The 14,551-nt window shown below is 44.9% G+C and overlaps 1 protein-coding gene across 1 annotated transcript; it reads right to left on the reverse strand.

Moving 5' to 3' along the window:
• Nucleotides 1–10,706: 10,706 nt before the first annotated feature.
• Nucleotides 10,707–11,210, reverse strand: LOC110735883. The gene has a single exon (XM_021916064.1). The coding sequence runs from the start codon at nucleotides 11,208–11,210 to the stop codon at nucleotides 10,707–10,709; it is 504 nt and encodes a 167-aa protein (XP_021771756.1).
• Between the last annotated feature and the right edge of the window lie 3,341 nt (nucleotides 11,211–14,551).

Raw genomic sequence — 14,551 nt, forward strand, 5'->3', positions numbered from 1 at the left:
CTGCCCATAGACCGCCAGCCCTTTCAATTTTCTTCTTGATACCGTCTGAGATCAATTTGTTGAAAGCTTCAACTTGACCGTTTGCTTGGGGACGGCCGACTGATGCGAAACAATGTGAGATCCCTTGATCTCCCAACCAGTTCTTGAGGGTAGGCGTCTCAAATTGTGGACCATTGTCAAAAAGCATAGACATAGGAACCCCAAACCGGGTGATGATGTTTCTCCAAATGAAGGAGATGACGTCCTTTGTCTTAATGCCTTTGAACGCCTCTGCCTCTACCCATTTGGTGAAGTAATCTACAGCCACCAGAATGTATCATCGCCCGCCTCTAGCAGGTGTATAGGGACCTAGGATGTCCATGGCCCACTTTGCAAATGGAACCAGGCTGTAGATCGTCGTCAAGTCAGTGGTCGGACGGTGTATGAGTTTGCCAAATTTTTGGCATTTATCACACCTTTTCAACATTTCCATGGCGTCTGCCTCAAGGGTAGGCCAGAAGTATCCCTGCCGCCTGGCCCTCTTTGCTAGAGTTCTGCCGCCTATATGTGAAGCACAAAAGCCCGAGTGCAGATCCTCCAGCACCTCTTTCCCCTTTTTTGGGGTTACACATTTCGACCACGGCTAGAGGTAACCCTTCCTGAGGAGTTCTCCTTGATGGATCTCAAAACTTGAGGCCCACTTTTTCAGTGCAGCCGCTTCTGAAGGGGCATCCGGCAGAGTGTCGTCTGCCAAGTAAGCCTGGATGGCATCCATCCAGGTTGAGCTTCGGTCAAGAACTCCAATGGGATCATTCTCAATACTTCTCCTTCCCATGACTTCCTAGAAGACAAACCGAGGCGCATCACAGGAGGCGGATGATGCCAATTTTGATAGAGCATCCGCCTGATTGTTTTCTGACCTTGGCACTTGACTCAAGTTAAATTCTTCAAGTGTCTTGGCCTCATCTTTGACCGCCTGAAGATATTTAATCATTGCCGGATGGGTGGCCTCATAGTTATCATGGTATTGGCTGACGATCAACTGAGAATCTGAACAGGCGTCAACTTTCCTTGCCCTGCCGCCTTACACATGCGGATTCAAGCTAGCAGGGCCTCATACTCCGCCTCATTATTCGAGGCTTGAAACTTAAACCGTAGCGCATATTCATATTTGTCCCCTTTTGGAGACTTGCAAATTACACCTGCACCCCAGCCGTTCATCGTAGAGCTCCCGTCTACATAAACCTTCCAAACCTGATCAATGTTTTCCAGCTGATCCAACCTTGTCATTTCAACAATGAAGTCAGCAAACGCCTGACCCTTCACTGCTTTCCTCGGTTCGAAGGTTATTTCTAGGCTTTGCATCTCAATAGCCCATTTAAGCATTATGCCGGATGACTCCAAGGTTGTCATTGGCCGCTTGAGGGGTTGGTCTGTGTAGACCATCACCGGATGTGCCAAGAAGTATGGTTTCAACTTCTTTATGGCCATGAAAAGGGCAAGGCCAAAATTTTCAACCAAGAGGTACCGCAGTTCAGCATTTCTAAGCACATGGCTAATGAAGTACACTGGGAGCTGATTGCCGTCTCTTTCAGCTAGGAGAACGGCACTGAGGGCGTGATCCGAGACGGCCAAGTACATGTAGAGAACCTCCCTAACTAAAGGACTGACCAGTCGGGGTAATGAGTGAAGGTGCTCTTTCAGCTTTTGGAATGCCGCCTCAGCATTCTCCCCCCATTCAAATCTTGTTTTCTTTTTGATTGCTTGGAAGAAGCAAAGGCATTTGTCGCCTGACCGGCTGAGGAATCTCCCCAATGCCGCCAGACAACCGGTTAATTTTTGGACTTCCTTGACAGTGCGGGGTGGCTTCATGTCAATAACCGCCTGTACCTTTTCCGGGTTAGCCTCTATTCCCCTTTAATCAATCAAAAATCCGATAAACTTCCCAGACTCAACACCAAAGACGCACTTCTTGGGATTAAGCATGACCTTATGCCGCCTGAGGGTGGTGAAGGTTTCTCGGAGGTCAGCAAGGTGATCCGTCTGAAGCTTGGATTTGACTATCATGTCATCAATTTATGCCTCTACATTCCTCCCTATTTGATTAATGAAGACGGTATTAATCATACGTTGGAAGGTAGCAGTCGCATTCTTCAACCCAAACGGCATCACCGTATAATAGAATAACCTTTGATCAGTGACGAATGCCGTCTTTTCTTGATCTTTTTTCCACAAGGATATCTGATGGAAGCCTGAATAGGCGTCCATGAAGCTCATCAAGGCATGACCGGTTGTAGAGTCGACCACACTGTCGATCTTTGGAAGTGGATAACTATCCTTTGGACATGCCTTATTTAGATCTGTGTAATCAACACACATCCACCAGGTACCATTCGGCTTCTTTACCAGAACAACGTTGGCTACCCAATCCGGGTAGTAGCATTGCCGAATGAACCCGGCATCCATCAGCTTCTTGACCTTGGCGGCAGGCGCCTGAGACCTTTCCTCGCCGTGATTTTTTTTCTTCTGCCTAACCGGCTTCTTTTTTGGGTCCACGGCGAGTTTGTGGACAGTAAGATCCGGGCTTACGCCTGGCATCTCTTCCACTTCAAAGGCAAATATGTCTTTGAATTCTTTCAATAGTTGGTGCAAGTCTGCACCCAATGTTGGAAAGGCAACTGTCCCCACCTTCACGGTTCGCTCTGGCCGGCTGTCGTCTAGAACGATATCAATGTTATCACCAGTCGGCTAGGGACGTAGATCATCTGACCGTTCCCCGATCAGTGATTGCTATTGCTTTTCTTTTCTGACGGCCACTAGGTGGTCCGCCTTTCTCTTTTTGCCGGCCGCCTTGGGAGCAGGCGCGGCTTATTGGCAGTCGTCAAGGTTAATAGACTTCCCACTTTGGCCGGCTGCAGCCACAGTAGGTTTGACGTCTGAGAGATAGCACTCTCTCGCGACCTTCTGACCCCCGCTCAGGAACCTACTGACCCATCATCCCTCTCGAATTTTAGCAACATGAGAGACGGGATGATGACTGCCTTGGACTCGTTGAGGGTAGGACGGCCCAAAATCAGGTTATAGGCGATCAATTCTTCGACCATAAAAATTTGACGACCATGTGTTGCCCTTCCCCCTTCTCACCTAGCCGGATGAGTAGGTCGATCCTTCCTACAAGATGCACCACTCCTCCCCAAAACCGACCAAGGGATGAGAGGCCTTGTGCATGTTGCTAGGCTTGTACTTTAGCTTTGTCAAGCACTTATAGCTGATAAGGTCAGACGAGCTCCCGGTATCAATGAGGATCCGACCTACTTGCTGATTGGCGACTTTGCACTCGATGACTATGGGGTCATCATGAGGTCGCCTGACCTTGCCCCGGTCTTTCTCAGAGATGATGACCTCGGGGAAGGTGTCTTTTGACGCCTGACCCTCATCCACTGAGTTGACCTGCTTCCGGATGTTATCTTTTGTGCCCCGGATGGTAGGACCACCTCCGGCGAAGCCGCTTGCTATAGTCATGATTTGCTCCTCATCAGTGTCAGAGCTTATAGCAAGATTGTTTGGCTTCTTGGATGGTTGTCCATTGTTTGCCCGGGGGTAGCCGTTGGACTTCACAAGGTAGGACTTTAAAGCCCCCTCATCAGCCAAGCGGTCAAGTAGCTGCTTGGGGCTATATCAACAATTGGTGTCATGGCCTATATCCTCAAGGAAATGGCAGAACTTAGACTTGTCCCGGCTTTTGATGGGACTCTTCATTGCAGCCGGTTTCTCTAGGGACAACCGGTCCTTAACCTCCATGAGGATGGAGGAGAAATTCTTGTTGAACTCGTACTTGGGAATATGCGACTTCAACTCTTTCTTTTTCTTCTGGGATGACTGACCAGAGTGGTCAGCCACCCAGACTTCTTTTCTTTTCTTGCTCTCTTCTTTTTTAAATGGCTGAGCTGGCCAGCTGTCTCTTTTGTCGGTCTTTTTAGGGTTCGACGACTGCTTGATGGCACAGAGCTCCGTCGCCTGTATGTAGGCTTCGGCTTCCATCAACGCTTCTTAGAGGGTTGCTACCCTCTTCCTGACTAGGTCAAACTTGATGGTCGACCTGTCCTTAAGACCCTTGAAGAAGTCTGTGTAAGCAACCTCATCAGACAACCCTTGGATCTGAATTCTCATCAGATTGAACCGCCTGTCATAGGATCATAACCTTTCTCTATCCCCCTACTGTATAGCCCCTAGGTCGAGGCTTGTCCTCTTGGCCGTGATGTTCATAGAGAAGTTAGACACGAACAGATATGCCAGTGTCTTGAAGTTGTTGATGCAACCGGCTGGCGCGTTGCCAAACCACCGTTGGGCTATGCCCTTTAGTGTTGCCGGGAAGCATCTGCACCAAGCGGCATCATCCAACCCCTGCAAATAAATGAGGTTGGTGTACGCCATCAAGTGGTATTCCGGTTTGGAGGTACCGTCGTAGGCACCAACCAACACGTTCTTCACCTTGGCCAGCTGAGCCGCCTGATGAGTGACATTTATGTCACTCTTACGGTAGTCTTTTCTAGTAGTTTTAGTAATAATTTGGTCCATTTTATTACGTTTTTGCTATGATTCGCCTAATTTGAGCTTTCTACCTTTGTAATGCGTAATGTGTATTCATGTGGTTTAGGTAGTCTATACTCCCCTCCCCTTTCGTTGTATTACGCTTTGCCTTCCTATCCATGATTGTAGGTGTATACCGTTGATTCGGAGATGGAAGGAACAAGGGCAAAACGAGAGAATTCCAAACCAGACAAATGGCGTAGGCGCGCAACCGGAGGAGCAGGCGTGCCATTTAAATGCGCGCCTGCTCCAAAGTGGGTATTTAATGGTTGGTCCAGCTCATCAGCGCGCCCGCGCATTTAGGTGGCGCGCCCGCTCCTCTGGTTGCGCGCCCACGCCATTTGTCTGGTTTGGAATTCTCCCGTTTTGCCCTTGTTTCTTCCATCTCCGAATCAACGGCATACACCTACAATCATGGAACAGGAAGGCAAAGCGTAATACAAGGAAAGGGGAGGGGAGTATAGACTACCTAAACCACATGAGTACACATTATGCATCACAAAGGTAGAAAACTCAAACTAGGCGAATCATAGAAAAAAGGTATTAAAATGGACCAAATTATTACTAAAACTACTAGAAAAGACTACCGCAAGAGTGACATAAATTTCACTCATTAAATTCCCCCAAGCTAAACCTTTGCTCGTCCTCGAGCAAAGCTAAGGACAAAGAAGAATAAGACACAATTATTCAAACACAAGAAAAATAGAAAATGAGGGAAAGGAATTTACACTAACTCACTTTCGTAGGAATCACGGTTGTTTTTAGCATAAATAACAAGCCATTTAAACCTCAAAGTTGCCAATGAGGACGAGTATGCTCTCGTGGGGGTTTCCAAAGAGTTAAACCCACAACTCTTGGCATCACGCTCAAAACAAACCCAAAAGAAAGGAGCAAATAAAGAAAATCAACTAAAAACACGAAACAAAACGTGAATAAGAAGAGCGTATTGAAAAGACAAGCATAGATGGATGACAATCATTCTAAGCAATAAGAGTAAACACGCTTTTAAATGCCAATGGTTGATTAAAAGATAAGTTATGCTAAGCATAGAGAACTCTAACATGCTCCACTCCCCCTGCATTCCATATATTCTTACCGCGTACCCTCATCGAGATTCAAATCCACCCTTCAAGATAGCATCTCATGACTCCACGAAAAGGCCAGAACAAAGATAAGACAATAAGGCAAGGGTGACCCGACATCTTACCAAGTCATGCTCTCTCCATATTCTTGAAATCTAGCCCCCTCCACCGACTAGTGACTCAACTAATCCAAGTCAAAAGGACTTTAAAAGGAGTTGTAACGTAGGCTAGGAGGTAAAGGTGAGGAAAAATATGAAAATTTGGTGGTAAATCGTAATTGTGAAGCACATAATGCGCCAATTCTCAAAAACAACGTAGAATATCACCAATTTCCAAAAAAGAATACATCTCCCCCACGCTTATTCAACACAAACTCACAGAACTATAAACAAAATGCGTAGAACCTCTCCCCCAAGCTTGAATTGAGCATTGTCCTCAATGCTCAAACTAGGGAGGACACTACATCAAAATCTTTTTGCAATTTTTCATTCCTTTTTTTTTTGTTTTTTGAGCTAATGCTTTTGTCAACTTTTATTACGTTGTCCTTGCCTTTTATAACTATGGACGGATTTTTCTTAAATTCACATTTGCTTTTATTAAACACAAAAATATCGAAAACACAACCTTACTTTCCATATCAAACCATCACCTTCCAACTTATCAAACCAAAATCACAACAAATTTTCATGGCTCAAACTTCACAATTCTACGGGTAAAAAATGAAATAGAAGGGCCACAGGGTTTGTAATATGCTACAAACAAGGAGGTGTAGGCTCAACATGGCTAGCAAGGGGCAAATGCAAATGAAATTACAAAGAAGCAACAAAAGAAAAGCTAAACCTAGAAAAGCAAAATAGTCACCAAAGAAAATTCCTTTCTCCTCCCTAGATTTAGTTCGGTCGCGATCTCGGGTAGCTAGACATCAAGATCTCGATCTAAGCATGCCTTGGTAAGGATCATATGCCGCTCATACAAGAAGTGTTGGAGGCTTGAACAATAAAGCTCACATTGGGGTACAAAAACTAACTTGAGGGTTTCAAATCCCCTAATGAGAGCAACACCTTCTTACCACAAACAAGTGAATTTGGGTTCGATGGGCCTTACAAGTTCTAGCACAACTACCTTAGCATAGACATATCCTAGAGTCAACCAATGGCAATCCAAGAACTTGGAAACTCTTAATCCTTAGGAAGAAAGACAGTCAAGAATGCAAATCCATCAAGTATTGCTCAACATAAACACAAAACATACAACAAGCACATGATTAGTCTTGAGAAAAAGAAAAATCCTACACAAAAGGAAGGAGCATAAAAGGCAAAAAGGCATGTAAGCAAATAATTCCCGATCGTCAAACAATGGTCGTTTGATATCAACATCAACGGCCCCAAACACACTAGGTGTTAGTAGCAAACATCCCCGAACCTTTCAACTTCCACTAAACTAGAGCTATCCTAAAGCACACTAAGAAACATAAAAAGAAAGAAATAAAGAAAGAAAAAAATAAAAAAATAAAAATAAAAGAAAGATCTCACTGAAATGATGCCTAGTAAGCATATCCAAAGTGGGAGCATGCGTCCTAAAAGGGTGAGTACCCAAATAAAAGAGATAACAAACTATATACACAAAAGGGTTAGTAAGAATGAGGGTAGATATGAAAAATTAAACTGAAAATGAAAAATGAAATAAAGAAATAAAATGCAACCCTCAGTCGTTTCCTTTTCTTTTTTTTAGACCTGAAATCATCTAAACTGCTCTCTATCATCAAAAAATTTCTCAATCCGCCTATCTCAATAAGAGAATTGTCAAAAATTGTCATAAAAAATCTCATTATAAGTCATCTCAATAGACAACCAACTCATTAATCAAATAAATAACGTAACTCTACTGATAAAGTGCCACGCCGGCGTAGATCAGTACCAATCATCATCAACAGTCAGAAGGATGAACTCACCGGTATCCAGCAGACCGAGAGAAACGTCCCCAAAGCAGCATCATCATCACAACTCATCAGAAAAGAAACATCAGTACACCAAGCACAGAAAAACAGCCACATATAACCAAGAAGAGGAGGCAACAGACAGACATAATGCATAAAGACAGTGACTACACAGCATGCGAGCAGGAGAATATCCCTGCCAAGTCATTCCCCACCAAGAGTATATTTCCCCTAATCATAAAATAGGAATGCAAAACAGGAGAGAGGGATATACTCAAGGGATTTGGCCTATTGGCCGCTAAGGCCAGGCTCTGAGGGGCCAAGTCATATTGGAAGTCACTCGGGGGACCGAAGAGGCCCCAACCACCGTCAAAACCTGGTGGCCATCCGTAATGACCTCGATACAGATCCTCCTGCCAAATGGGTAGCCGATCATGGGGAGCGTCTTGGGGATAGAGGGGGCGGGGTGAGCAGGATCAACATAGGGGTAAGCTGGGTCCCCTCTATAGTCACTCCCGTCGGGCACACGATAGTCGTACTGCCCATCCTCATCAAGGAAGCTGCGAACCTTCTTACCGGGCTGGAGAGGACCCTGCCAGTTGGATAGGTAGGGAGGTTGTCCCCCCCCCCCCAAGAAGGAACAGGGTCGTGCTAAGGTGGCCAATTGGGATAGTTAACAGGGGGAGCAATCTCACCTCTGTTCATAGAGGAGTCATACAGGGCCTGCTGCTGCAGGAAGTGGTCCTGTTGCGACTCATAATAACCTTGTACACCGAGGCTTAGCTCTTGCATTTGCCTTGCAATATCAGCAAGCTCGAATGTACCTATAGTTTGCTGGGTAATCGGCGATTGCTGCTGCTGCTGCTCCTCCTGAAACACCTCCTCATTACCCATCTCTACCGCATCATCCCCATCAACACCGGGCACTCGCCCACTATCTCTCAGAACTCTCCACACATTAGGGGACTGAAGCGTGAGGGAAGTGAAGTGAGGCTTAAGGAGGAAACAATGGTGAGCCCCTCTAACTAACCACCTAAAAGCATGGGGGTTTGCCGTGGGCATGATAAAATCAGAACGGCGAAGCTGGTCCAAGTCAAGGTAAATATCCCCACTACTACCTACGGCCGTGCATAGAGGTAGAAGGTTTGTGTAACCTAACTTGGTGGCCAATCTAGTGACCATCGCCCCGCAATGTATCTTCCCTGACTTTTTCCCTTTCGCTATGGCTTGACAAGTTTGCATAAAGAGGAAACCCAAATTCAATCTCCGTGCATACTCTCCCTTTGTGGCTATCCACAAGCAAAGGACCTCTTCCTTAGTCAGCTTACCTAGGTCTTATTTACTAATGGTGGAATATCCTAATAAACGGTGCGGGATCCTAAGGGCAGGGTGCCAAATCTCACTGGCTATGGAATGCCTGGTATGAAACTCATCTTTGCCTGAAATGGAACGCCACCAAGCGAACTCACTATACTCCCCAAAGTGCTCATAAAGTGGGTAGAAGAGGTTTGCATCTGAGTGAAAGTCCAGGGCTTGGTTAAACTTTGCTAGTGACATGGTGTGTTGGTTGTTAAAGAGTTGGAAAGATATCAACTTGAAAAGACGAGAAAAACTCTAAGGTGGGTTCTTGGTAGGTCATAAATGAAGAGTTTACGAATGATCCTATTCGAAGGTTATCAAAAAGAATCCACAAGTCATCATTTATTCCAAGTTTTATTATATTTCCCCGATGATAGTGTCTAGAAGGTCGCAACTTTCTTTTTTTCATATCAGAGTATATTGAGGAGTGGCTTTTGTTTAAGAACTTTAAGGTGGCAAGGGTATTGGGTTGGTCCGACTCTTGGTTTTGGGACGATTGTCCTGACATTGAGGTCTTTCTCTTTTTCCCAATCCTTGTACTCATGACTACCCTCTTTTTTTTTTTTTTTTTTTTTCTGTTTTCACTCCTTTTCCAAAGTCAACTCCTGACTATTTCCAACCTTAACCTCCACAAACCATAATGTGCCTGTTTCACAGCAATAATAATCCAACAACCACAACCAAATATATCCACAACAATTTCAACAATAGTCAACAGTATCCACCAATATTTTCAACAATAATCAACGGAATCTCGATAATAACTAAAGATAACCAAAATCCTTGCTTTAAAATTAATCAAAAGAGATAAAAATAACAAAGGGATTTTGAATACCTTGACCTTTATGTGAAAATTGTTGTTTTGATGTTGAAGATTTTGAATAGTAAAGAAATTCATTGTGGTGGTGTTGATGATGCCCATTTGCTTTTTTGGTGATGAACGAACTATTGGATGCAAGATTGAAGCTTTGATGATGATGAATGATTCGTGGCTGATGCTTGTTCGACGATGGGGATGGTAGAAGATGATGACGAACGTGATGATGATGATGAATGGGATCTTGAGAATGGGTCGTGTGTGTTAGAGAGAGGAAGGTTACATGGGAGGTAGGTTATGTTTGTGAGGGATGAGGGAGTTTAGGAGACGAAGCCAAAACCGTAAATTTTGGGAACCCAGATTGGCGCGCCCGCGCCGTAAATAGCAGTGCCCGCTCCACTTTAAACGCGCCCGCGGCGTTCAGTTATCGCGGATCGCGCTTAAAGCGCGTTAAAATCGCGCAGACTCTCTAGATTGTGTGAATTTAAAGAACAAAACATTGGCGCGCCCGCTCCTAATTCGGCGCACCCGCGGAAACTTGATTTCGCGAACCGCTCTTAAATCGCGACAAAACCGCTCCAACTCTCTGGATTGTCGACCTTTTCAGACCTTGATTTAGGCCCACTCGCTCCAAATTTTGCACGCCCGCGCCACTATGTTCTCGCGAATCGCTCTTCAGTCGTGACCAAATCGCGCTGGCTCTCTGCCTTTGGTTTGCATTTGACCTCAAATTCTCAAAAAAAAATTCATTTTGCTTCAACTCTTAACTCTCTTTTCTCAAAAACACACACAATCACACCTACATCACAATAGAGCAAGAAAAGTGTTAGATGGATCAATTTAAGTGTTTCAAAAGAAAATAAAATCAAACTAAGTTAGAGACCGGGTTGCCTCCCGTAAGCGCTTTGTTTCTCGTCGTTAGCTCGACTTCCTTGAAATGAAATCAAGGGGACTTGAACACATCAATAAGTGACAAATTTTCTGGTTTTGCGAATGGTTGACCCTCAAAATATAGCTTGAGACGGTGTCCATTCACTTTGAATGGAGGATACTTGTCATTGAAGATCTCGATTGCACCGTGTGGGAAGACCTTGGACACTTTGAATGGGCCGCTCCATCTTGATCGTAGCTTTCCGGGAAAGAGCTTGATCCTTGAATTGTAGAGTAGGACCTTTTGTCCTTCCACAAACTCTTTCTTGGAGAGCTTCGCGTCATGCCATGCTTTGGTTTTAGCCTTATACAAACTTGCGCTATCATAGGCATTCATGCGGAGCTCTTCTAGCTCATGAAGATCTAGCAACCTTCGTTCACCCGCGGCATGGAGATCAAAATTGATTTGCTTAATGGCCCAATTTGCCTTATGCTCTATTTCAACCGGGAGATGGAAATTCTTCCCATACACAAGCTTATAGGGTGTTGTCCCAATTGGAGTCTTAAAGGCAGTCATGTAAGCCCATAATGAGTCAATGAGCTTACTAGACTAATCCTTCCTTGTTCTAGCAACGGTCTTCTCCAAGATGACTTTCAACTCCCTATTTGTGACCTTCGCTTGACCACTTGTTTGGGGGTGGTAAGCAAGGCCTCGCTTGTGCGATACACCATACTTTGAAAGAATCTTGTTGAATGTATGGTTCTTGAAGTGTGAACCTCCATCACTTATGATTGCCTTAGGAACACCGAATCTTGGGAAGATTAGGGTAGGCACTTTAGGGAGTAGTGAGTTCGCTTGGTGGCGTTCCATTCAAAGTACCCTCCATTCAAAGTGAATGGACACCGTCTCAAGCCATATTTTGAGGGTCAACCAATCACAAAACCAGAAAATTTGTCACTTATTGATGTGTTCAAGTCCCCTTGATTTCATTTCAAGGAAGTCGAGCTAACGACGTGAAACAAAGCGCTTACGGGAGGCAACCCGGTCTCTAACTTAGTTTGATTTTATTTTCTTTTGAAACACTTAAAGTGATCCATCTAACACTTTTCTTGCTCTATTGTGATGTAGGTGTGATTGTGTGTGTTTTTTGAGAAAAGAGAGTTAAGAGTTGAAGCAAAATGAATTTTTTTTTGAGAATTTGAGGTCAAATGCAAACCAAAGGCAGAGAGCCAGCCCGATTTGGTCGCGATTGAAGAGCGATCCGCGAGAACATAGTGGCACGGGCGTGCAAAATTTGGAGCGGGTGCGCCTAAATCAAGGTCTGAAAAGGTCGACAATCCAGAGAGTTGGAGCGGTTTTGTCGCGATTTAGGAGCGGTCCGTGAAATCAAATTTTCGCGGGCGCGCCAATGTTTTTCTCTTTAAATTCACACAATCTAGAGAGTTTACGCGATTTTAACGCGCTTTAAGCGCGATCCGCGATAATTGAACGGCGTGGGCGCGTTTGAAGTGGAGCGGGCGCTGCTATTTACGGCGCGGGCGCGCCAATCTGGGATCCCAAAATTTACGGTTTTGGCTTCGTCTCCTAAACTCCCTCATCCCTCACAAACATAACCTACCTCCCATGTAACCTTTCTCTCTCTAACACACACGACCCATTCTCAAGATCCCGTTCATTATAATCATCATGTTCGTCATCATCTTCTACCATCCCCATCGTCTAACAAGCATCAGCTACAAATCATTCATCATCATCAAAGCTTCAATCTTGCATCCAACAGTTCATTCATCACCAAAAAAGCAAATGGGCATCATCAACACCAACCACAACGAATTTCTTTGCTATTTAAAATCTTCAACATCAAAACAACAATTTTTCGCATAAAGGTCAAGGTATTCAAAATCCTTTTGTTATTTTTATCTCTTTTGATTAATTCTAAAGCAAGGATTTCCGTTATCTTTAGTTATTATCGAGATTTCATTGATTATTGTTGAAAATATTGCTGGATACCGTTGACTATTGTTGAAATTGTTGTTGGATATATTTGGTTGTGGTTGTTGGATTATTATTGCTGTGAAACAGGCACATTGTGGTTTGTGGAGGTTAAGGTTGGAAATAGTCAGGAGTTGACTTTGAAAAAGGAGTGAAAACAGAAAAAAAAAAAAAAAAAAAAAGAGGGTAGTCATGAGTACAAGGATTGGGAAAAAGAGAAAGACCTCAAAGTCGAGACAATCGTCCCAAAACCCAGAGTCGGACCAACCCAATACCCTGCCCACCTTAAAGTTCTTAAACAAAAGCCACTCCTCAATATACTCTGATATGAAAAAAGAAAGTTGCAACCTTCTAGACACTATCATCGGGGAGATATGATAAAACTTGGAATAAATGATGACTTGTGGATTCTTTTTTATAACCTTCGAATAGGATCATTCGTAAACTCTTCATTTATGACCTACCAAGAACCCACCTTAGAGTTTTTCTCGTCTTTCCAAGTTGATACCCTGCCCTTAGGATCCTGCACCATTTATCAGGATATTCCACCATTAGTAAACAGGACCTAGGTAAGTTGACTAAGGAAGAGGTCCTTTGCCTGTGGATAACCACAAAGGGAGAGTATGCACGGAGATTGAATTTGGGTTTCCTCTTTATGCAAACTTATCAAGCCATAGCAAAAGGGAAAAAGTCATGGGAGATACATTGCGGGGTGATAGTCACTAGATTGGCCACCAAGTTAGGTTACATAAACCTTCTACCTCTATGCACGACCGTAGGTAGTAGTGGGGATATTTACCTTGACTTGGACCAGCTTCGCCGTTCTAATTTTATCATGCCCACGGCAAACCCCAATGCTTTTAGGTGGTTAATTAGAGGGGCCCACCATTGTTTCCTCCCTAAGCCTCACTTCACTTCCCTCACGCGTCAGTCCCCTAATGTGTGGAGAGTTCTAAGAGATAGCGGGCGAGTGCCCGGTGTTGATGGGGATGATGTGGTAGAGATGGGTAATGAGGAGGTGGTTCAGGAGGAGCAGCAGCAGCAACAACCGCCGGTTACCCAGCAGACTACAGGTACATTTGAGCTTGCTGATATTGCAAGGCAAATGCAAGAGCTAAGCCTAGGTGTACGAGGCTATTATGAGTCGCAACAGGGCCACTTCCTGCAGCAGCAGGCCTTGTATGACTCCGCTGTGAACAGAGGTGAGATTGCCCCCTGTTACTATCCCAATTGGCCGCCTCAGCGCGGCCCTGTTCCTTCTTTGGGGGGGGGGGGACAACCTCCCTACCTATCCTTACTGGCAGGGTCCTCTTGAGCTCGGTTAGGAGGTTCGCAGCTTCCCTGATGAGGATGGGCAGTACGACTATCGTGTGCCCGGTGGGAGTGACTATAGAGGGGACCCAACTTACCCCTATGTTGATCCTGCTCACCCCGCCCCCTCTATCCCCAAGACGCTCCCCATGATCGGCTGCCCATTTGGCAGGAGGATCTGTATCGAGGTCATTACGGATGGCCACCGGGTTTTAACGGTGGCTGAGGCCTCTTCGGTCCCCTGGGTGACTTCCATTATGACGTGGCCCCTCAGGAGCCTGAGCCTGGCCATAGCGGCCAATAGGCCACGTCCCTTGAGTATATCCTTCTCTCCTATTTTGCATTCCTATTTTAATGATTAGGGGAAATATACTCTTGGTGGGGAGTGACTTGGCAGGGATATTCTCCTGCTCGCATGCTGTGTAGTTGTTGTCTTTATGCTTTATGTCTGTCTGCTGCCTCCTCTGCTTGGTTATATGTGGTTGTTTTTCTGTGCTTGGTGTACTGATGTTTCTTTTCTGATGAGTTGTGATGATGATGCTGCTTTGGGGACGTTTCTCTCGGTCTGCTAGATACCGATGAGTTCGTCCTTCTGACTGTTGATGATGATTGGT

Source organism: Chenopodium quinoa, unplaced genomic scaffold (assembly GCF_001683475.1).
Source record: "Chenopodium quinoa cultivar QQ74 unplaced genomic scaffold, ASM168347v1, whole genome shotgun sequence".
Classification (NCBI taxonomy): domain Eukaryota; kingdom Viridiplantae; phylum Streptophyta; class Magnoliopsida; order Caryophyllales; family Amaranthaceae; genus Chenopodium; species Chenopodium quinoa.